Source organism: Gopherus flavomarginatus, chromosome 12 (assembly GCF_025201925.1).
Source record: "Gopherus flavomarginatus isolate rGopFla2 chromosome 12, rGopFla2.mat.asm, whole genome shotgun sequence".
In the NCBI taxonomy this organism is placed as follows: Eukaryota; Metazoa; Chordata; order Testudines; family Testudinidae; genus Gopherus; species Gopherus flavomarginatus.
Window position 1 is genome coordinate 49,831,218 of NC_066628.1, and position 23,690 is coordinate 49,854,907.

General features: G+C 53.9%; 1 protein-coding gene across 7 annotated transcripts in view; it reads right to left on the minus strand.

Annotated features, from left to right (window-relative positions):
- Nucleotides 1–23,690, minus strand: part of BAHCC1 (BAH domain and coiled-coil containing 1) — an 85,907-nt gene that overhangs the window by 49,034 nt on the left and 13,183 nt on the right. For 2 of the 7 annotated variants that reach the window (XM_050921435.1, XM_050921436.1), the window contains one exon: nucleotides 20,071–20,359. In XM_050921435.1, coding sequence (XP_050777392.1) covers nucleotides 20,071–20,245 — 175 coding nt within the window. In that variant the 5' untranslated portion in view covers nucleotides 20,246–20,359. Of the gene's footprint in view, nucleotides 1–7,308; nucleotides 7,466–20,070; nucleotides 20,360–20,813; nucleotides 21,014–23,690 lie in introns of those variants that run through there. The other 5 variants (XM_050921438.1, XM_050921437.1, XM_050921439.1 and 2 more) reach the window with 5 other exon arrangements.

Below are 23,690 nucleotides of genomic sequence, written 5' to 3' on the forward strand. Positions count from 1 at the left end.
GAGAATGGGGGCTAGACCGAGTCATTTTCCCTTGAGAGAAGAGGCTGGATTTGAATTCAGGGCGGCTGATGAAGCAGCTCCCAACCGTGCACACGCGGTCACAAGCCATCGGCTCCCATGAGTTGACCCTGATCCAGCACAACTCAAGAGAGGCTTCCCCGGAGGACCCCCCTGCCGTGATGAGATTCCCCGCACCTGCCCCCAAAGAATTGATCAGAACACACTCCCTGCCCTTGCAATGGAGAAGGTCTCCCCCAGGGCCTAGTGAGAGTCCACAAGTCAGACTGAGCAGCACCCAGTGCCCCTGCCCCTTTTATCCACCCTTGTGACACCAGTGATATCGAGCAGCCAAGCTGCTCTGCCCGCTGCAGAGACGCAGGGACAGAGATGCAGAGGCACAGGGGAGGGGCTGCTCTCCAAGCCCCATTCCCTCCTCCCAGGCTGTTGCTCCCGGTATATGCCAGGGGGGCTGAGAGCAGCCAGAGCATGGCCCAGAGAGCGAGAGAGACCCAAGTGAGAGGCCCGCTCTGCCCAGGTCGGGCCCTTCTCCACACTAGGCCTGTAGGCCACCCAGACAGACCGAGGGAGCTCAGCAGGCGGAAGCCCCTGCCCAGGGCCGGATCACATGGAGTTCGGCCAATAGGCTCCGTCCAGACCCCTAGGCCGTGCTGTGACTGAGGAACCTAGTGGTTGGGACACAGGCTTGGATGGGCCTCAGACTCCCGCGTCAGGCCCTGATGGCGCCATTCCCACCCTATCAGGTGCCCTGGCGAGGGACGCGAGCGAGTGGCCAGCGCCTGGCAGATCCAGGAGCTGCTCAGGGTCGGCTGCTCCCAGCACAGGGCAGGGCGGGGGACCCGCTGCCTGGTCTCAGCAGCAACCTGCCAGGTTTGTCCTGCCCTTGGAGAGTGCCTGGCACCGGACTGGCTGCAGGGGCAGCACCCCCCAGTCTGTACCCCCCGGGAGCTGCTGCCCGCATGCTCTGTCCCTGGGTGAGACCCACCAGGAGCCCTCTCCTCCCACATCTCTGCCGTCCCCTACCCAGGCACAGCTGGCCCCTGCCGCCTGGCTCCCGGCAGCGCGGGCGAGTAGTGGGAAGGCTGTGCGGATTTCGTTAACATGGGCTTGCGTCCCTGCTCGCGCCAGCTAATCTCCTGAAGATGTCAGTCCCCATGAACTTCAGGAGCTAAGCCGTGCCCGACCCCGTGCCCAGCCTGGGAGAACAGCCCAGCGCAGCAGGGAGTCGGGCAGCACAGGACGCTGGGGGACAGGAGGAGCAGCAGGGACCCCACCCGGGCTCGGGGTCACTGGGTCCCCAGGCTGCAGCCAAGCCGGGAGCTCCCCATGCAGCTCTCTGGGCTCCTGTCTGCGCAGGATGTTCCCTTTATCCCAGTCCAGGCTGCAGCTCATGAGGGGCCCTCTCCACTCCACCCCCATGGTACGGCATACACTGCCCAGCCTCCCCCCAGGCCTGCTGGGGTCCTGGCTACACGGTCCCGAGCCCCAGGGAACAGGGCAAAAGGGAGACTCAGCGGCAGGCAGACCCTGCTCCTACCCCCAATCCTGGCCAGCCGCTCTGCGCCACTTGGCTTGGGCACTAGCCACGCCGGAGCCACAGCAGAACTGGAGCAGAACCACCGGCATGAGGCAAACCCAAAATCCCTGGGACTGACCAAGCGCCTCCCCTGCCCATCCCCACACACAGCACGAGCAGAGCAGGCAACCACCACGCCTCTTGCTCATGGGCCCTGACTTGGGCCGGGCCATTCCTGGGGCACAAGGCAGCACTGACGGCCTCCTGCGTCTCCGGAGATTCCCGCTCCAGACCGAAAACCTCCCCGAGTCCTCCCCATGAGACTCCCCCCGGGACGCTGGTGCACTGGGTCATTCACACACGCACATGTTCTCACACACGTGTACACATGCACATACACACGTTCATTCTCACATGCATACACACACGTGCACACACTCACATATTCTCACACATGTACACCTGCACATACACACAGAGGCATTCTCTCACACGTGTACACACGCACATACATGTGCACATACACACATGTTCTCACACATGTGTACACCTGCACATACACACACGTTCTCTCACACGTGTATACAAGCACACGCACACAAATTGACTTCAGAATTTTTTAGAGGAAACACATGAAACTCTGGGTGCAGGAAAGGGTTAAAACAAAACCTTGGGAACCAAGTTTAGACTCATTCTCCTCACCTGCCAAGAATGTGGGGGAGGGGCTGGGAAGCCCTGGGGGAGGCTTGGGGGCTTTTCGCTTGGCAGACCCACGGTAGAACCCACGTGAAGCGAGCCCGGCAGCTCTCAGCACAGCCCCCGGGGGGGGGGCAGCGGCCAACACTGTAAACACAACTGATCAGCACAGCTGAGCCTGGGCCTGAGAAATGGAACAGCACTAAGGGGCACCAGCAGAACTGGGGAGCCCAGGGCTGGCAAAGCAGGGGGCTGCGGATCGGGAGTGAGGGGCACCGGCAGAGCTAGGGAGCCCAGGGCTGGGCTAGCAGGGGCTACAGGTTGGGAGTGAGGAGCACTGGCAGAGCTGGGGAGCCCAGGGCTGGGCTAGCAGGGGGCGGTGGGTCAGGAGTGAGGGGCACAGGGAGGCCGGTGGCCAAGGGAAGTCTGCACCATGCCTTCCTGCATCCTCCGTAGGGTTATCTCCTCCCTTTCGAGAGCACCGAATTCTCACACTCATACAAATGCGCTGGGCGGATGGAAAGTTCCACTCGTCCATTCAGCTGGGCTGGGGCTGCGGGTCAGGGCTTGGCCTCTCCTCTAAACCCCCTTGCTGGGGAGACCTCGCCCTGGCCACAGACTCCAGGGGCCACACGGGAAATATGGAGGCAACATCTGTTTTGCAACTAAGCAGGTTTCTGGCCAGTGGCTGAGAGCCGAGTTCCAGCGGAGCGACAGGAGCCAGATGAGCACTGCCAGGAAAGGAAGGGGGCACGGAGCCCAGCTCCAAAATAACCTTCCTCTCCGGGTAGAGCCCATCCCTGAGCTTGTAAATACCAACCCTGGGTCCCCACTTCATCCCACACGCCCCCGTCCCTCCCCAGCACCATTCCCCACCCTCCCCCCCATGCAGGTCAGACACGGGGCAGCTCCAACCTCGCTGACCCCCCCTCAGCAGCTTTCGCCCCTCCCTCCCTGAGAGCAGCGTCCACCAGGGGAGCAGACACCGCATGAGGCCAGCGCCCCTGTGGGGAGGCGTTCACAGTGCGGGGCGGCCGGGGGAGCACCCCCTGCCCCCTTGCTCGGGGGGCTGATGGGGAAATTGTCACAGGAGCAGAGCAGCCCGCCAGGCAGGAGACGAGCAGCGCCAGGCTCTCCCTAGTGCCCTCCACCCCGGGGGCTCCCCAGAAATCCCTGCTGGAAGGAGCTGTTTCACTCCTTTCTACAGGCAGGGCGGGCTGGGAGCTGGCTGGGTCCCGGGTGCCCAGACCCACAGGCCTCACTAGCCAGCTGGCAAGGACACAGCCCCTCCTCCACACAGGCTCCTTCGCTGCCCCAGGGTCTCAGCTCACACCAGGGCAGAGGCTGTAGCACCAGCCAGCGCCCATGAGAAACACAGGCGCCTGGGAGGCCGTCCTCCCGTCATGCATCGGGGTGGAAGAGTTGATTAGTTTCTTACTGATACTGCTTAGCACAGCCTTTCGCAAACAGCTCCTTCACCTGCAGGCTCCTGAGAGGGGCTGGCGTCCTTAACTCCCTGCAACAGGAAAGGGAAACCGAGGCAAAAGGTAGGGCAGGGACTTGCCCAAGGAGGCCCCACCACCCAGTGGCACCTTCAGGAATAGGCCTCGGGAATTTCTGGCTCCCAGCCCCACGCATGGGCCGCTGGCTGACTCCTCCCTGTCGGGGACGATGTGGCTGGGTCACTGCCCCAGAGAAATGCCAGAGCGTGACTCAAACCCCCAGCAGAGAAGCCGGGGGAGCAGCGAGTTACTCATTTGTCTATTCCAAGTTTAGAACACTGGGAGCAGGGCAGGGGTCCCCGGAGCCGACAGGGAGCAGCCCGGGTTCTCTCGTGGGCCGCCTGCCGGGAGGCTTTGGGCAACACCAGCCTGTCTGACGCTGGCCAGTGCTCTCAGCCCCTCGCGCTCTGCCAACCCCAAACAGTCTATGGCCCCAATCCTGCCCTGGGCGTCTGCAGAGCCTGACACCAGGGCTCGGGGAGGTGTGAACGGCCCCAGGAACTGATTGGCTGGAACCGGAGCGTGAGCATTTAACTCTGGTGCTTTTCCATCCGATTCCCACTATTCTCTTGAAATCTGCCAGTGCGACCTCTCGCCTGCCCCTGCAACCTGATACACGGGGTGCCACTCTCACACGCAGGCTACTGATCCTGACATGCCAGAGACAGGAGACAGAGGGAGACAGGCTACCTGCGAGCCAGGAGCACCTGGGGGCCACCTCTCCCCTGGTCGATACTCATTTACTGATATCCAGGTCACTGAGTTCTAATCTCGGCTCTAACACTAACTCCCGCAGTGGGCCTCAGTGAGTCACGTCCCTGCTCGGTGCCTCAGTTTCCCCATATTTCAGGGATAATACATCTTATTTCCCACACAAGCAGCTGGTGCACCCGGTGTTATTCTAATGAGAAGATGCTCTCATAGAAAATATTTGAGGTTCAGTTTGCTGTTAAAATGCTACAGTCTAGAGATATATTGTTACCAATAAAACACTGGTAGATTACACTGGAAATAGGGAAAAACAAACAAAGAAAAAGCAATTAATTCCCCTTCCACTGCAAAAGAAAACACTTGAGAAAGGCAGAGCCGGGGGAGACGCCTGCCACCGAAGGCAGGAGCTGGTGTTCCAAGTTGACAACGTTACATTTTATGGAGACCGTTTTGTTAAAGTTTTGGCCCTGAAAACGTGTGAAAATTGCTTCAGCGAACCCAGCAATCTGTCTGTTCATTTGCAAGCCGTTTAGCAAGTTCCCTAACCAGAACGGAAAGCCGAGGGATGCAAATTAGCACCCAAGTAGCATTGCAACCCCCACCACCAATGTGCAGCCCCCACCCTCCCACCCTGGCTGGTCCTCATAAGTATCACCAACCTGCCCCTTCCAATCTAATCTTTCCTCATCTTCCTCATCAATCAATTTGTCCCATAAAGCTCCCTGACATGCTGAAATATCGGCTAAACATCCACTCCATCCGTTTATGCAAATCGAATAAATCCATCCCGCCTTCTCCAAATATTGATTATGCTTCTTAATTTATAGCAAAATAATAATAATAATAAAATGAAAAGTTGGGAGCGGCACTGGGGAGAGACGGGGGCAATTTGTGACTGGAAAATAAATGGCAGCTAACATGGAATAGGTGGAGCCGGCTGTGTGGCAGGGACAGGGGGAGAAACTCCCGGACAATGCTGTTCTATTTTGTCCCCAGCTTGGGGCAGGTGCCCCAGTATTTTCACTGGGGCAATGGTGCGAGGGACGACCAAGGCTTGGCCTAGCTCCGCGCATTCAGTGGGACCTGCCTTCCAGACCCTGGATCTCTCCAAGCCTCCAGCCCTTTACACCGGCACAGAGCAGGCCTGGAGTCAGGACTCGTGGGTTCTGCTCCTGGCTCTCGTGTGCCCTTGGGCAGTCACGGCCCCCTCCGTACCTTAGTTTCCCCACCCAAACAGGAGGCTAATAGCACCAACTCTGCCCATACCCCCCTCACCCCCAGCTCCATAAAGTGCTTTGAGAGCCACTGCTCAAAGCCCTATAGAAACAAAGCCTTGCGTAACCAATACCAGTGAACGTTTGTCCGGCCCCTGCACAGCGCGTGACCCGGCTCAGCAGCAGCACGTGCTCCCAGCCAGGCTCCAGCCTCACAGCCAGCTTGGGGCTGTGCAGGACGGGCCAGGAGAACAGGTTCCTCCCAGGCTCTAGGCGCCAGGAGGGAACGGTCCCGCAGGCGCTGGGCTGTGCTGCAAGGGGTGGACTGTCACTACAGCTCGTGAACTGGCGCTGGGGCCAAGCTGTGGGCTCTGGGCGGATGGCGCTGCTCTCCCCACCTCGCCTCCAACAGCCCTGACCCCACCGTGCCCTGCTGCAGCCAGGAGGCAGGGAGGGCAGAACAATCCACCCATCAGCCACAGCACAGGGTGCCGGCCCTCGCAGTGCTCTCCAGTGACCCTGTGTGGCCGGGCCAGAGCGAGCCACCCGCTCAGTCACCACCATGGGGCGGGGGGCTTGGCACAGCAGACTGGGGCCGACGCTGCCTGCAGAATCCCTGTGGCTCTGGGAAAGCCACAGCCAGTGCTCTGCCTGCAGGACGCCCCAGCGCTGGGGCCAGGAGCACCTCACACTCTGGTTCCAACGATAGAGGGGGAACTTGGCAATGGCGCCCACTTTCCCTGCCCATCGGAGCCATCCAGGCACTAGCATCCTGGCTACTTCTCCCCTGGTCCCTTCCCCACTGGAGAGATTCCAAGGGGGCAGCCCTGGGGAATCTGCTTTATTTATCCACAGGCAGAGGCAAAGCAAGTCTCAGCTCCCCCCATACACGCAGGGCTGGCTTTAGGCCAATTCCACCAATTCCCTCGAATCGGGCCCCATGCCTAAAAGGGCCCCGCGCCCAGTGTGAATCTCTTCCCTGGCTAGAGGCGCCTTTTTAATTTTTACTCACCTGGCGGTGCCCCGGGTCTTCAGCGGCACTTCGGTGGTGGGTCCTTCGCTTGCTCTGGGTCTTCGGTGGCACTTCGGCGGTGGGTCCTTTGCTTGCTCTGGGTCTTCGGTAGCACTTCGGCGGTGGGTCCTTCAGTGCCGCCGAAGACCTGGAGCGAGTGAAGGACCCGCTGCCGAAGTGCCGCTGAAGTCTCGGAGCACTGCCCCGTGAGTACAAGCCCCATGGGGTTTTTTACCGTTTTTTTGGTCATCCCTGCCAAGGCCCCGTCGAAACTGTTCGAATTGGGCCCCGCACTTTCTAAAGCTGGCCCTGCATACACAGCACTACCACCACCATCTGCGCAGCACAGCCCTGACCTGCAGAAACCCCTCCTCCCTCTGAGCCCCTGGCCTGGCAGCACAGGGGCCAATTAGCACCTCTGCTCCTGGTGTTTCCGTGATCTGGGCACCTGCCCCCTGGGGAAAGGGCTGAAGCCAGCAGCTCATTTCACACAGGGGCCATCAAACAGCTGTGGGGTGGAGAACAGCCGGGTGGCTGCAGAACACATGCAGGCTGGGGGGCCTGAGCTCACTCCCCCAGCTCCCCTGTGCCTTCCACTCAGAGCGCTGGGTATTTGTCAAACACGGAGTATCCCGGTACCTGGAAATGCAGCATTCTCCCTACTTTACAGGCTGCAACATCTGTGCCCGGCTCGCCTCTCAGAGTTGTGCAGAGGATTGGATGGATTTTCAGTCCTGTTTCGTGGGGTCAACTCATGGGAGGTTTGTTCATGGGGGACAAGGTGCGTATCTCCACAAATGGTAAACCTGGCTTCCTAAAAGAAACTGCAGGAAAGGAAACAGGGGATAGGGAATGCAGTTCTGCGCGCGCACGCACACACACACACACACACCTCTCTCTCTCTCTCTCTTCACTGCTGTGCATGTGTCCATTGCTCCAGGAAAGACAGGAGAGAAATAAAGAGAGGCTGCTCTTGCCCCCCACCCCCATAGCTCTACTTGGGCACTCACCCCTCGGGTGTAGCCATGTTCACACTGATATGAGAGTGATCCATGAACACCAAGGAGGGGGAAGAGGACTCCCTCTGTCCCCTGCCCACTCTTAGAACCAAACCTTTGGACTGAGAAATACCGGATTTGTCACTCAAACCTGCTCCCAAGACAGCTCAAGCTCCACTCGGCCCAGCCCCAGCCATTTACACCAGTCACCGAGGGTTTATCTGAAAAGATTTGCCTCTCCCCTCAAAAAAAAAGAAACACACAAACTGGCGTCAAGAGAAATCAACGATCACCTGATTTTATTATTTTTTTAATAACAAAGAAACCCAGTGCGCATCTCAAGTTAAACCCCAACCCTTTTCCAGTAACTGCTCCCTGCCCCATTCAGCAGCGTCCAGGCACGAGACCTAACACTGACCCTAGTTAGGAAGTAAGAGCTGGATAACTCCGCTTCAAAGACCGGAGATGCAAAGAGAACCAGCGAACAGCGTCAATAAGGACAGTCTTCTCAAGTCCTTCCCTTGCACTAATCTAAAGCGTTATCCAGACCTGGCACGTGAGTTTCCTTTGTTTTTCCCTTCAGATAACGAGATTTTTAACCTGACGCTGCCCCTTTAAATATTTGGCAAATAGGAAATAAGTGTAATATAATTTTCTGTGTTATAATTTAAGATTAATCCATATTGTTATGGCACTAAATAAATGCTGTAATATTGAAATGCAGTTCAAATTAGCTTGACAGAGTGCCAGACGCACAATTAAAACGTTATCCAATGGGTAATCACAAGCTACTTTCTACGTTGTAAGTGCCACTTGCAATCTGTCGCCTTTTGCCTGAGAGAGAGAACGGAGGAGTGGTTCTGATCAGCACCACTTCACGTCCCAGTGCTTAGAAAGCCAGACAAACAAAGGCACCAGAGCCAACCCCTCCAGAGCTCCCCCTGCCAAGTTCAGCTCCCCCATCATCGCACTGCACCACTCTGAATGCGCTCCAGCGCCAGCAGAAAGGTGCCAGTGGGCAAGCAACATGACACAAGCTGCTGCGGACGTGGGACTAGACTAAGCAATGACCCACTGGTCACACCCCTCTCCCCTTCCATGGCCACAATCACAGCACCAGTGATCCCATTAGCCTGGGACGTGGCAGACTCTGGTTCAAATCCCTGCTCTGCCAGAGTGCCAATGGGACCTTAATCTCTAAACTCTCTGACCTTGCTGCATAGGGAGGAAGAATCCATTAAGACAGTGAGGTGCTCGGATATCTCCATTATGGGGTCAGGAAGCAGCTGTGCTGGATGGCCAGGGGCAGGTGCACCCTGGGAGTGAGGGGATGCACAGCTCTCCCTGGCTGCAAGGGAGTGCAAGGTGCCTGGAACAGACAGCATACCTGGCCGACTGGAATCGGGGCAGCTTTGTGAACCACGGCAGCTCAGGGATCTCTTGGGTGCTGCCTCCACTAGCCCCTGGGCTACTCACAAAGCCAGGTGCTACTTGAATAGTCATCGCAGCCAAGAAACCCTGGGAACTGAGTCCAATCCCAGACCACCCGGAGCTTCTTGGGCACCTGGCCCCATATGCGAATCTTCCATCGCTGCTTTGGCTCCGGGCCCCACTTCTCCTGCCTGATCCTTTGTGTCACCATTCACCCCGCACACGGGGGGGCAAACGCGCGGTTCTGAGCTGAGCGGCTTCACCCCTACTTTGGCAAGGTGCAAAGCAGAGTGGGTACAGCCGGGCCGGGTGGGGAGAATCACACCTGGAGCTTCTCGCATCCAAACTGGGACCGGGAAATCGCTCCCGCCAGCCTGCTTGGCTCCCTGCGTTTCTGGAACACAAGCAGGAGGCTGCGCGCTGCACCCTCGGTAAATCCAAAGGGCCTTTGCCGACGAGCTGCTGTTTGCAGGGCTGAGAACCAGCCCCTGCAATTGCTCCATTAAGTTCTCAGAGAGTGTTTCAAATACATAAAATCCCCACCAAGGGCAAGAAGGCAGAGCGGGCCCAGCGCAAAGCAACAACACAAAAATTCCCAAACCAGAGTGTAAGCAATAAAGCACAGTGTATCGGGAGGCCAGCGCCATCCCCGCTAACATAAATATTGGTTTTACTCAGTGAATCCCACTCCAGCTTCAAGAGCAGAGCTTCTCCACTGTGCTATCTGATGATGGATTCTGAGTTACCCTAGAAAGAAAGAAATTTAACAGCTGGGTTTTGATCTGGGCCATATACACGTGCTGGGATTTGGCTAAGTCTAGTTGCTTCCAAGAGGGGGTTCTGATAACGTGCGGCTCAGCTTGCACGGCGCGTGGCCTGCTGCCCGTTGGCGTCTCTGTCCATCTCCGAGGAGGCTGGAAGAGGTGCGCATGGTCCTTTTTATCTGTAGTCTCAAAGGAAGCTGAGTTTTATCATCCTCACTTTAGAGACGAGGAAACAGCAGCTCTGAGAGGGGAAGTGACTTGACCATGGTCACACAGCAGGGCATTGGCAGAGCTGGAACAAGAACACGGGTCTCCTGGCTGTGCTGCACCTCCCACTAGCTGGGCCTGTCCCTGGAGCTGCCGGCTCTCAGCTGCAGAGGCCTCGGCTCTTTGCAGGAGGGGCGTTGGCCTGGTCTGTGGAAAGTCTTTGTTTATCGAGCCAGCTCCCCGTGGTGTTTCCCTCCTAGCTGCCCCTGGAGATTTGTTCTTTTACACAGCTGTGGTCCTGCCTCAGCCAGAGTGCTGAGCCCCGACTCTCTGCCAGCGGGGCGAGCTCACCAGCGTGGGTACAGGCTGCCCAGCCTGAAGGCTGCAATTCACCCGCCTGCAGAGAGCATGCAGCAGGCCTGCCACACTGCAGCATGGGGACCCCAAATCGCTCTGGTCAGGGAAGGGACTGGGGAGCTAACCAGGGAAGGGGCCACAGGCTCTGGACCCTGAAGGGGCATCTCAGCTGCCTGGTGGGAGGGAGGGGTCTGTCCCCTGCCAGCCCCCTGCACCCACCTTCCCAGGTGTGGAGGAGGAGGCCTTAAGGGGGAACACTTGATCCCAGTGAAGTCGATGGCCCACTGGCCTCGAAGCTGTAACACTGCCCAGCTGCACCCGGGTTCAGTACGTTTCCCCTCAGTGGTTTCTCTCTCAGACCCGCGAGTGACGGGCCCTGCCTGGGCCCCAACAGCTGTTTCTCCCTTGGAACTCCTACTAGCTTGTGAGGGGCTCCCCGGCCTCCCCCAGTGTCGCTCCCATGCTCCCTGGCCTGTGCGCGTCCCACAACCAGCAGCCGGATTAACACAAGGCCCAGCCCCCACCTCCGGGCACTGAGGCAGGTTAAGAAATCTGGGCGCAAGGAGAGACCAGCCAGGAGCTCAGGTGGGTCCCCAAAACTTGGACCAAGCTGCTTTTGTCTGACCCAGGGGTTGGATGTCTCCCCAGGGCCGTTCGTGGGACACCCCACCCCCCGCTTCCAGTCCCAGCCTGAGGGACCAAACAGGCCTGGGAGGGCAAGAGGTGGGTCAAGGCCCAGGCAGGGGAGAGCAGGGATGGGGAGAGACAGGAGGTTCCCACCCTTGGTCTGATGAGCTGTGACGAGGAGAACCGGTCTGAGGCCCCAGAAGGGAGGGAAGGGGAAATCGGGGTTTGAGCTTCTGGGATCGGCTCTTTTCCAGTCCAGAGGAATTCCCACGTCCCGACCTGGGAGTACAGTGCAGCCAGGGCAGAAGGAAGCTGAGTTTGCAACTCTGGGCCCATCTGTTTTATTGTATTTACAGAGTGGATGAAAAAGAAACCAGCCCCATAGTCCCATTCTTGGAGGATGGTGTATTCGCACACATGCGCCGAATGCGGGGGAGGGGGTGGCTCGCCCTTTGAAGCCCGTGTGAATCTTTCCAGAGTCACCTAGTAGCCAAATCCTGCTATTTTAACGCTTTGCTGCCATTACCAGACTCGCTATCACTTTCTGTAGCCATCAGCGCACGGCCCCGGCCTTCGGAGACGCTACCACTGGTGCCACCCTCCCTTCTGCTGGACGTTGAGATGCAGGCCAGCGCAGAGCTCGCATGTAGCTTTGCTGTCAGACGCCCTGTGCGTTTCGCACTCTGTTTAGGCTGGATGCAGCTTGCTGACTTGTCTCTGTTGACTCCCCGAGGCTCCGTAAGGGCAGCGGTACCCCGAGGAGAACATTTGATGCACTGGGGGGCAGAGAACCCCACATTCATCACACTGGTATTATTGGCCTTGCTGCTGGCTGGAGGTACCTTGCTCAGCTCCCAGCAGCACCTGAGTAGCGCGTTCCCAAACGGGTCTGGGAGCCGTGATCTCGGCATTCCTGTGCCCTCCACATCGGCTTTGCATGGGGAGCTCTGCCTGAGGCAGGGCACCTGCCTGCCCAGAGACCTTGCAAGATACTGGTAGGGCTGCTTTGGGGAGGGGGCTTGGGGCAATTCCCCTGCCAGTGATGGAGCCAACGCCTCCCTCCATATCTGATATGGGAGGAGTTGGACCAGGGCTCGCAAACCCACCATGGAAGAGCCCTGTTTTAAAAACGCTTCCTAATCCCAAGGTTTGTAACAAGGTTTCCCGGGATTCCACGCGCTGGTCTCACTTCCACGTTCTGCCTGCGCTGTGCGCTCCACGGGTCTTTCCAAAACAACCTATCAGCATTTACAGGAAGTGCATTTAACACAAGTTCATTTGCCCAGCCCGGCCCTGTCTCCTCCCTTGGCTCCATTCTGAAGCTGCCTATTTAAACTTCGGTGCTCACAGCTCCAGATTCCCCTTCCCCTGCATGGACCCATGGGACACCGAGTTGGTCAGGTGAAGGGGACATTTGTTCAGATCTTAGGGGCTCAGCACCATGAGGTCCCTGGGAACAGAGATCAGTGACTTGCACGGTACATTTTTCTCCCCCTAATATACACTTCCCCCTTCCCCGCAGGATCTCTCTCTCATGCCCAGACATACACAATCACTCACAGGATCTCCCTCTGACATCACCGGCAGCTGGAATATTTATGTCTCTTCCACCATGATGAATAACAAATTTATACTCCCCCCCCCAAAAAAAATCCCTCAGTACATCAAAGAGAATCACGTCCCTGAAACAGGACTCCAATTCCATGTTACAGCGTGGCCGCTCTGGCATCCCAGTGTCAAGCATTCATTTCCATATTTTGGGGCAATCATAACAGTATTTATTAGAGACACTTAGTGTCCACAGGTGAGATCATAAAATGTGCTGTACAGTTAGTCTAGCCCCAGCCTATCTGTCTCTGCCCAGATCCAAATAATAACTAATGAACAGATGAAACCACTCAAGTGTAATTCCACAAGATTTTGGTTTCTTAGTATTCTGCGTTTTTTCTCCCTGACACATGTGCATTTCCCTCCCGCCTCCCTTCCTCAGTAATCTTCAGCAGGAGTGTCACTAATAAGGAGTAGACAAGTTAATCTCAAAATCTGTTTTAACTTTGACACCTACTTTTTAAAATGCAATGCATGTTCCAGAGAGGCTGGGCTGGCACAGGCGATACGGAGGGGAGGAAGAAAAGGCTCCGTTTAGGATGATGGATAGCTAACTGATCCCTGCAACTCCACATCCTCATGCCTGCTCAGGCTATGCCTGGAGAAGATGGAAGGCTATCGTCTTCCACGGTGTGACTGGGGCTGGATGTATACACGGCCCCCCCATCCACACACACACTTTAAATGAGTCAGATTTCATCTTAAAAGCAATTAAAAGACAGTTGCAAGGTGGTTTGCCTCAAGATCCATTCTTCATTCTTGCTCTCACCCAGCATTGTTTTTGTTGCTTCTCTCACGCTTGGCGGATTGCTGCTGAAGACACACACAGCTGCACATGTATGTGTGCGTGCGACCAAGGGCTCCTGGATCCCAATTCACCAGCCTCCAGTGATGTGGATTCGGCTGCTTTCAAGGTCTTAGGAAATTAGAGAAACAATCTCCAGTCCATTTAAAAAAGAAAACACGGCCCCACCTGTTTCTGACCCATCCCTTTCTCGGGAATGCCAGATAAAAAATTAAGTGTTCGGACCGATCCCAGCCAGGAATTTAATCCACCGAGACAGCTGCAGTGAGAACAAACTGGAGCAGGAGATGCTGGCAACTTGGGCCCTGAGGGCTCGTATCTGACACACGATGGGGCCTGATTGAAAACCAGAAATCACCAGGATCACGTCACAGCGGGGCTCCGGGGCTCCTTTGGCTACCCAGCAATGTTTGGCCTGCTCCCGCCTTATGTAAAATCCCTTCCCAGCTGCTGCTCGCAGGGTACAGCATTAGTATATATTGCAATGAATAGAGAGCTTTGCTGCAGTGACAAATAGCACTACACGAGCTAACCTATATATTAGCCTATAAAAATGTCACAAGGGCAAAAATTTAGACTCCGTGTAAAGTATCAGGTTCACAGAACCTCTTTGTTGAAGTTTTCCACTTCTTTCCCTTATTTCATTTATTTATGGGCATTTCCACCCTGGTGTCTGAGCACCACATGAGATTCAAGGTCCCGGGCCAAGAGCCACCCAACTGCTAGACCAGTGTGAAGCTGCAGATTTACACCAGGATAACTTTGATGAGGCTAGTTTGTTATGAAGGCAGGACTCTTTCCCGGACCATGATGGACTCTGGCAGGCTTTTCATATTGATTCAGCGATAATCTTTCAGTTCCTTCGTAGGATTTGAATTGCGGAACAAAGTGACTTTTATAGAAAATCTGTTCTATATTCCAGGGTATGTTCCATGAGGGATTTTCAGTGACTTTAATGGGAGGTAGGCAGGAAAATTAAAATATGCCCCATAGGTTCCGAAGGACAAAAACTATTCTGTTCCATTTGGTTCTCTCTATAATTGCATCAGAAATAAGAAATGTCAAGCATCCAAACTCTGATGTATCAGAAGTCACATAGGCAACTTCCCAGAACACAATGCTGCGCTTATCAAGCATTAATAATACTTTGCTCTGGTTTAGTAACTTGCACTGGAGAATTTCAGTGCCCTTTACAAAGGTGAGTAAGTGGTCTCCACATTGTACAGGTGAAGAAACTGAGGCACAGAACAAGACTCAGAGAGCAAGGAAGTGAGAAAGCTGGAAATGGAGCTGGGGGTCATGATTCCCAGTCCTGTGCGCCAGCACTGGAGAACATTCTCTGACATTTTCATTTGCATGATCTTTGTGCCAAAACCAGATGCAAAGCGAAGCATTTGGCTGTTCTAACTGCCCAGCTTTGAATGATGGGTTTAATAAAATAACACAAACCCTTTTTATCTTATATTCTGCGCATCCACCAAGTTACCCACAACCTTGGAGCCAGCCATCTGCAAGGTATTCTGGGATGTGTAGTCCCACGCTTGAAGGGGCAGCAGGGAAGGGAGCCATATTACAGACAGACAACCACACATGCCCTGTGAATTGCACTTTGGATAACCCTGACCGAGAGGCAGCCGGTACCAAAGCAAAGGAAAAAACAGATGTGGGCAAGACATGGGTCCTCTCCTCACCGTGTGTAAGTCTGGGCAGCTTCCCTGCCTCCAGGGGAGTTACGCTGATTTGCACCAGTTGGGGATCTGGCCCGATGCTGTAATTACCGTTCTGCGCCTGTCTTTCCACCTTTTCGGTTTACAGCAACCAACCCACTATATTGTTTGGTTATTTATCAGGGAGAGTAATTATTAATCATCGTTCATTACCGTTAGCCACGTTTCCAAAGCACTCAGCGCCAGGCCATGGAACAGCAGCGAGAAAAGAATGAAATTAGGTTAACAGCTAAATAAGTAACCGTACGGTATTCTAAGAGAGCTGCGATGTCTCTTTCCTGCAACCAACTGGGCTACGTCTCTCTCCCCTCCAAATTACAGACCCAGCCACAACTAGCTGGAGTGGTTACACCCAGCTTTCCCAAGATCACATTTGGTGGCTCCATTATCCTTAATGTGTTTCTATTTTGAAGGCTCTCTGCTGGCAGCAGCTACAAGAGGAGTGTGTCCTAAAGCGGGGGGGTCGGGGGTATGGCGTGCTCTCAGACGTCCCCCCCCCAATTTGACGGGAGGTGAGAGGGCTCTTTTGTGGGTATCAAGCAGAGGAGTGGAGGGTAGTCAGAGGAGCTCTGTCTTCCATTATTTATGCTCACAGCCTGCACTAATGACATAGGTAAGCTGACAGCATACATCCTATGCGCCTGCTGGAGTGCATCTTGATTGTTCACACATACTCTTAAAGGTGTCCAATCATTTATCAAATTTAAATGACCGTGTTGCGTTCCAAAGGCCTGGAGCATCTAAATTGCATCCTCACTTCCTAGCAGCCCCTTCCCAAAACCCCACCACTGCACAGGCCGCAGGGCAAGCAAGTCCCCTTGTCCTGCCTGTGCCCAGAAATACGGCATGTCATGATTCTGCCTTGTTTCATTCTCTGCCGTGTCACAAACTCCAATACAAATCTACTAATCCAGTAGGAAATGATGGACTCCAGAAGCCCAACCAATTACATTTAGACTCATGAAAAGCTCGGTGGCTAGTAAATTATAATTTTTATTAGCTTGAACAATGTTCCCGTAAGAGAAAGTGGAGACTCTCCCATGAATGGCTCTTGTATAATTTATTTAACTTCATGGGCCTTGCCAAAGCCGGGAATATTTTTAGATCTTTCTGTTGTTGGGTTTGGCTTTTTTTTAAAGTGAGTTTCTGGAGGGGTATTTTTAGACTCCTACATGTTATTTTAACAGACTTCTTTGCATTTGGACTTCCATATGTCACACAGCCTCTCCCACCAGGCTGGGCAGGTTTCTAAGAATTGCTGGAGTCCATTTCTTAGGATGCGCTATTTGCACCAAGGCTCTGCCTGCCACTAAATTAGCATCACCCAGCATGGCTAGTCCTATAGAAAAATTCCACTTCTTATAGGAATAATTAGACATGATGGTGTAGCAATTCCCAGTGGAAAAATGCACATTCCAAAACTGAGCTTTAATTTCCCACTGTGTGTGTTAACCACAGCTGCCCTGCATAACAATGTACATCGTACAGTTCTTGTGCAAAAGCTCAGCCCTGGCAGTTCCTAGCTGTTAGCTGTGCATTGCCTTTGATGTCTCATGCTACTTGTCATTTATAAGTAAAGATAGTTAGAGTCTTTAGAACATGTCTTGGAACAGTAACTCTTTTAGCACCTATTTAATGCTGGTAACTGTGTTGCAAAAACACTCACTGGTGTTATGCAGTTAATGAGGTATTTACTAAAATGTATTTTCTTTTAAAAACAGAAGAACAGGAAAGGCAGTGGGGTGAAACCCCTTTACAGGGTTTGTCTCATCAGGAAATTACTGGATTTAACGATAACTAAATCTATATTATTCCTTGCAAGTTTCAGGGCTTGGACGGTGGCGGAGTAAAATATGGACGTACTCCACCAGAAATTCTCGGCGTGCAGCCCTTTGTGGTCCCTGCTAGAGATGGCTGCCGATCCTGATTACTATTAATCTTTATTAATTAGTACGATGATTATATTTGTGTTTCTGGCTGCAGCAGTTCACAGATTATTTCTTATTGTCATTTCCATTCAAGCTAAAACGTTGAAAGATGCAGCTACCTTGGAGGGGCGGCAGGGGAGAGAGAGACAATGTTTACATTTGGAGGTTTCCCTAAAAGATAAAAATGTCTCTCTTACTAAATAAGAGTCTACAGCAATGTTGAAATTTCAGCAGCTTGAGGCAGCAGGACTGCTAAATAACCCTGCTCCTCTCGCTCCTCTCTCAACTTTCACAGCTTTGACTTTGGACCATCTGCATTAGAGACAAAAAAATCTACCACTGCACTAAAAATAACGCTACAAAACATTTTAATTGCACCTTTTGTGACAAGGTTACTATAACAGCACTTTACCATAAAATTTCTACAGCCGGATTATAAAACTATCAGCACTCCGTTTTAAGAAAAACAATTTGTGAAACATTAAAAGCCAACTTCAAAATCAAGGTCTTTGCAGCTGACTAAAAAAACAAAGTACAGTTTGAGGGGGGAGAGGGAAGCTTTCTGTGGGGAGAGAATTCCACAGCAACGGGAGTGTTACAATAAATGCTCGATCAAATATGTGCGCCTTCTGGAATTTTGCCTGACTGGAAGAATGACTGGACATAAAACCAACGCTCACTCTGAGCGGCGCTTCTCTTATTAGAACCAATAGACCCCCAATGGCTCTGTCTCATCTGGGGGCCTTCCAAGCCGTACATTTCAATTTTTATCCAAATCTCAGCCTGAAAATTGAAGGAGTCAAAACAGTTCCGTCAGGACAGGTTTTGCTCGTCATCCTTCCTGAGCCATCCCGTGTGTGTATGTTTAAAGGCTGGGAGCAGGGGGTTAACAGACATTAATAACCTTTTTCAGATTAAAAAAAAATTGGCAAAGCTCCATCCAGTCTAGTCGGTATATTCCTATTCAGTGGCCTCTGGTCCTTGTGAGGTCGTTCCCTGTATTATAATTAAATACTCAGTGTCAAGATACCATCAATAATTTATTCTATAGGAATCAGCAATTTGCTTACCTGCAAATTTCCTCATCTCCCTCGAATTCCCCAATGAGACTTAAACACAACGCTGAGGACTTTAGAAAGAGGGTTTCTCTGAGCTACATGAGTGACTATGTGCTTGATCCAGGGAAGACTACGGGGGCTTTGGATCAAACCTTCTCTGAAGCGGGATGGGGCACTGTCTGAACTAGGGGCACTAACCCAGGAGTACAGAAGAAACACCATTTAAACACAAATCTGACTATTTGCCCCGTTTGTCCAGCTTTATATTTTAAAATAAACCTTGGTGTCATTTGGGAGCAACTGTTTCTGAAAGGCTGAACTGCAATTAGCATAGTGCCATTTTTTTTTTAAGAAAAGGAAGGAGAAGGGAGAAAATAGTAAGAGGAAATACACGTTTCATCCAGGGAAAATTCTACAAATATATGATGTAATTATTTCAAATGCAGCACATTTAAGAATAAGTATGTCTAGATCATTGTGTTTGTTAGTGGCACTTTTTTTTCATCTCATCATGCTAAAAGCCCATTAGTAATTATGCAATTTGTGTGTGTCATTTTTCTCTTTTTAGGAAATTTACAGTCATCTTTTGACTGCGCTCCCAGATGACAATTCTCCATTCTAGTCCATCTCATGCCGTCCTTTTTAATCCACGCACTAATTGTAATCCCATTAAAGCAGATATAATTTTATTAGTATTCACAGTTCATCAGGTTAGCAATAATAACTCTTACTGCTGAGTTTCAAAAAACTGCAAAACATTTACTCTGATGTTTAAAGCAAACTGTAAACAAATCGAGCCAGCTATATGCTAGTGCCCTAGGAGCATTACACCCATAAATATATCTCACACATATACACACTGCACACCGCTTCCCACAGCCCTGCCTTCTTGTCATTAAAGAACAGCTAACAGCTTTCAAATCCAGCAGGCTGGGCACAAAAACTTTTGAAGACAAAAATATATTCACTTGTGGGTTCATATACAGGCAGCTGAGGGAGCCCATCAGAATTCCACCATTCCCACTTGCAAATACATCTGCAAAGTAAATCCGGAGGAAATAAGATTTCTAACTCCAATCCTTCATTTTGCACCTAGCAGAAGCTCACTTTAAAATCCAGTCCCACCGTGGATCAACCCTCTGGAAATCTGAGGAGCCCACAAAACTCAGAAGCAAAGGCAAACTGTGAGGGCCAAATCCTGAAGCCTCCCTTCCATTTTCCCTTCCTCCTTTCTCAGGCTGACACAGCACTAGAGCAGGGACTGACCTCCGCCCTTTTGCTATACACCAGACTGAAGACCATGAATCCGCACCTCACCTCCACAGAGCCCCTGAGCTGCTCATGCCTATAACTGACCGCTTGATAGTTTTGATTGTGTTTTGTTTCATACTAAGCATGCAGCTAGTCGGTACCTAGTAGATTCCCCCACCCCTCTCTGGCTGCAGGCGGCTCCGAAGCACTGGTTGATTAAAAGGGCGCTGCAGATGATCTCCCAAGACCCTATTGCATCTAACTGGCTGTATTTTTCTTGCCACACTTCGTGCGCCTCGAGCAGGATCCCGCAGGCACTTGTTAAAGCTACTGCGCGCCCTGCAAACCCATTCGCACCCTGACACTTCAGGGCTTTATCTAGAAACAGGATTTTCCAGTCCTACCGCACCAGCCCCCTGGACACAGCCCGGCACACGCCGTCCACTGCCCCTCACCTGCCAGGCCCGAGCCAGCCCCACGGAGCAGGCTGTTCCTCCAGCGCCTGCACACGCCTCCCGGCCGGGGCTTTTCTCCTGTCGCTGCGGTGAGAAGGGGGAGAACCGCGTCTCGCCCCCAGCCCCGCGGCTGCAAAGCTCAGCTCCCGCTCCAGCCCCCCGCCGCGGAGCCGGGCCCCACTGACCTGTGTGCGCCGCCATGGAGATGGGCGCGGGGAAGAACTTGCCCGGCGGGAAGTGGCCCGGGTGCTGCCCGGGGCTGTGGCCGGACGCGGCCAGGCGGCCGGCGCTGCTGCGGTGACCCACGCTGCCGCGCTCGGCGAGGAGGTGAGGCGGGGGCGCGAACTCGCGGCCGTCCATGCCGGGGCCCGCTGCACGCAGCCCGGAGGCGGCTCCTCAGCGGGGCAGCGCTTCTCCTTCGGGGCTCCGGCGGGCTCGGGCCCCGCGTCTGCTCCTGGCGTCCCGGCTCATCCTCTGCAGAGGGGGGAGAGAGCGTGAGACAGGCTGCAGCCCGCCGGGGGCCGGGAGAAATCCCCCCCGCGCTGCCTTGATGGGGGCACGGGAGAGTTTTAAAAATACAGAACCCGCGCAGGCCCCCTGCGCGCAAACCCCCCCCCCCCAAGGCAGAGCTGCATTTCATCCAAAACGTGAATTGCATCTGCGAGGGAGACAAAACCTGCCCCCGGACCTGCAAATCCCCCGCCCTCCGGCCAGGCCTTTGACGGGGCTGGGTTTTAACAAAATTCTTCCCCGCTTCGGGAAGACGCGATTTCTCGGAGCTCCTGCCTCCGTGGCCAAGCCAGCGCCAGCGCTGCGCGGGGCCGCTCGGCGGGCGCAGGGAGCCGGGGCCACTTCTCCCGCTCTGCCTTCGGGCAGTGCCCGGGGGGGGTCAGTTCCCTGCCGCAGGACCCGGGCCTGCTTTCCCCACCCACCGATCCGGGCTGCCACCGGAGAGAGAAGTTGCGCTATTGTCTCCAGTGACGCCCCGGGAAAGCCAGGACGGAATCGGTGACACTGGCCCCGAAATCAGTCTCTCCCTCCGGCCACCTCGGTGGGCAAGGCCGGGGCTTTACATCCTTCTCGACACGGGTCCCAGCCCAGTTATGGAAGGTGCGTCCCGGGCATTCAGTCCGTTTGCACACAGGGCTGCTTGGCCCGGGCCCAGCCTGTAACATCAGGCCGATCGGGGGGGGGGGGGTCTTGCTTCATAAACGTGGGGAAAGCAAAGGACGCGGTAGCATCTAAGCATTTCCCCAGCTCCCTGCTCCGGCATCTGGCGTGCGGGGATAAACAAAAACACAAAGAACCGGCACGGCCGGGCCACGGAGAGGAAACCGTCTCTGTTCTGCTGCCGCCCCGCAATTCCTGCCCGCTCGAGTTCCAGCCCCACCGCTCCCGGCCCCTCGGGTTTGCATGGCTCATCTTCTCCTGCAATCGGTCTCGTTTTAAACGTTTCATCTCCCCCCCAGCCCAGGGAGAGAGGAGCCTCCTAGAGTCGCCACCCTTAATTGTTAACATTACAGGGGGGAGACAGTATATTTTTTTAACCCGGATCATAACAACCAAGCAATTAAGATGTTTTTCATTTAGCGAACACCATTTGCAATTGCTGTATGTAATGCTTCCAGTCCTACAGGGTCGTATTTGCAGACTATTTTGTGTTTGATTTAATCTACAACCGAAAACACAATGTATTAAGTGAACACATATTTGCACAGCTGATAAGTATTTTATATATATATTTAGATGGGGAGCTTTTGCTTTGTAAATAAATTGGAAGTAACACAATGAGCTCTCTTTGGCTTACAACTTAATACAAAGGCGGGCGGGTTTTTTCTTCCCCTATTGAGATCATAATCTATCTCTTTTAGCCTAACGAATATTTCCTACTTTGCAATTACAGGGAATTATTGGAAGGATCCTTCGCTTTGCAAGAACCTTACGGAAGGGGTTTTTTTCTCAGCAGTCAGCCGAAATCACCTAAAAAGCAGCGGAAATGGGTCTGGGAGAGAATATGGGAAAACACCCACTTCAAAGCAATATCTAGATATGAAATTCACAGGGGGAAAAATTGCAGCCTGAAAGACAAAGCTCCGCAGTTCCAGCAGCCTGGCGGGGTGAATGTCTTCACATAGCAACGCGGAGGGGAAAGGTTGTTTTGCAGAGGGAAAGATTCCCACTCTCTGATTCATCTCGGGGTCAGATTTTTCACAGCTGAATACAAGGCTGACAATCCGGCCGGGGCCTGGCTGAGCAGGAAAGTCCCGGGATCAGTTACAGGCGCGGGGGCTGGACACCCCGCCCCGCTCACGGCTTTGTTTGCACAATGGAATTATGATTTTTATTATTATTTGTACGGATCGTGTCCTGTTTGCAGGCCAGGGTGGAGCGGGCGGCGGCCGAGGGTTACACGCCTCTATTCCCAGCCGCTGCTCCTCTGCCGGAGACCGGCGGGGTCTCGGTAAATTCCCCCCCCCCCTCCCAAACAGGCCCCAATCTCCAAACCCCAGCCCCCCAAATCTCTCCTTCCGCCTGGCTCCCTGCAGCCGCGGGCCGGCGGGCCCCCGCTCCGAGCGCGCCGCGGCTGGAACAATGCGAGGAAGGACGTGGAGCGGGAAGCGCTGAAAAACAAACCGCGGGGAGACGGTGGGAGCAAAGACTCCGCCGCAAGCGGCCCCGAGTCCGCCCCGGCCCAGGCAGGCACCCGCGGTTCCGCCCGGCCCGGCCCAGCTCGCCGCGGCCGCGCAGCGCCCGGGCTGCCGCCCTCCCGCACCCGGCCGGGATCGGCTTCCCGGCCTCCTTCCCTCCGCTCGCCATCCGGAGAAGCTGGGGGCGGCTCGCGGGGCGAGCGGCTGCCCCAGCCCAGCCGCGATCGCTCTCCGCCGGCAGCCGCCGGGAAGCTGCGGGGATCGGCCTCGCGGCAGGCCCAGAGAGGGCCGGGGTTGGGGCCGGCTGGCCGCCGAGCGGGTGTTTTCCTCCCCACCCCAAGGCTTTCCCCTGTTTTCTAGCGGAGCTTTGCAACCCTCTCTGCACCGAGAGGGAAGCCCAGCTCCTCGGAACAGAGGCGCAGCCTCGAGCCGTGCATCCCTCGGTTGTGCATTTGTCCAACAAAAACCTCCCCCGGGCCCCAGCCGCTCGCATTTCCGAACGAAAATTAAACAAACAAACAAAAAGCAGCTTCCCGGTTAGAGGAGACACCCCAGGACCCGGGGAAGAGAGGAGACAACAACCGCCACGGCCATCAACCGCAGGCAGATTTGCAACGAGCCGGCCTCTCTGCGACCAACAACAAAATCTACCGAGCCCGAAGGTTTAAAAAAAAGCCGGATTTTCTTCCCCGTTCTCCAACTCAATCTTCATTTAAAATCTACTAATTAACATGCAAAGTCCGTGTGACCATAACAAAAATCAACAGCCTCAAGTTGCACCTTCCCCCAAACCTAATTCTGTTTTGGTTGCGTTTTTCCTTTGGATTTTTTTTTCCCAGTTCAGATTTGTCCTCTATTCAAATTTAACAAATGCGCTGGGGGAGAAAGAAAGGACTCCTCGGCGTTCGATGCAAAGCTGAACCTCTCCTCCAACCACCTATTATTTCATTTTTAAAACAGAAAGGGTGCAAATTTGCATCCATTGCCTTTTTTAAAGTGCTACAATGGCTCTGTTTGTTTTTCCTTGCAAAGCACCATTCATGGCTGCATTTTAAAAACCTTAGAATTGCATTAGGAAATTTGCAAACAATTGTGTTTTTGTTGGTGCTGCCCGGCGCTAGGTACAAATTTCCAGGGGTATAGAGAGCAATTTACTG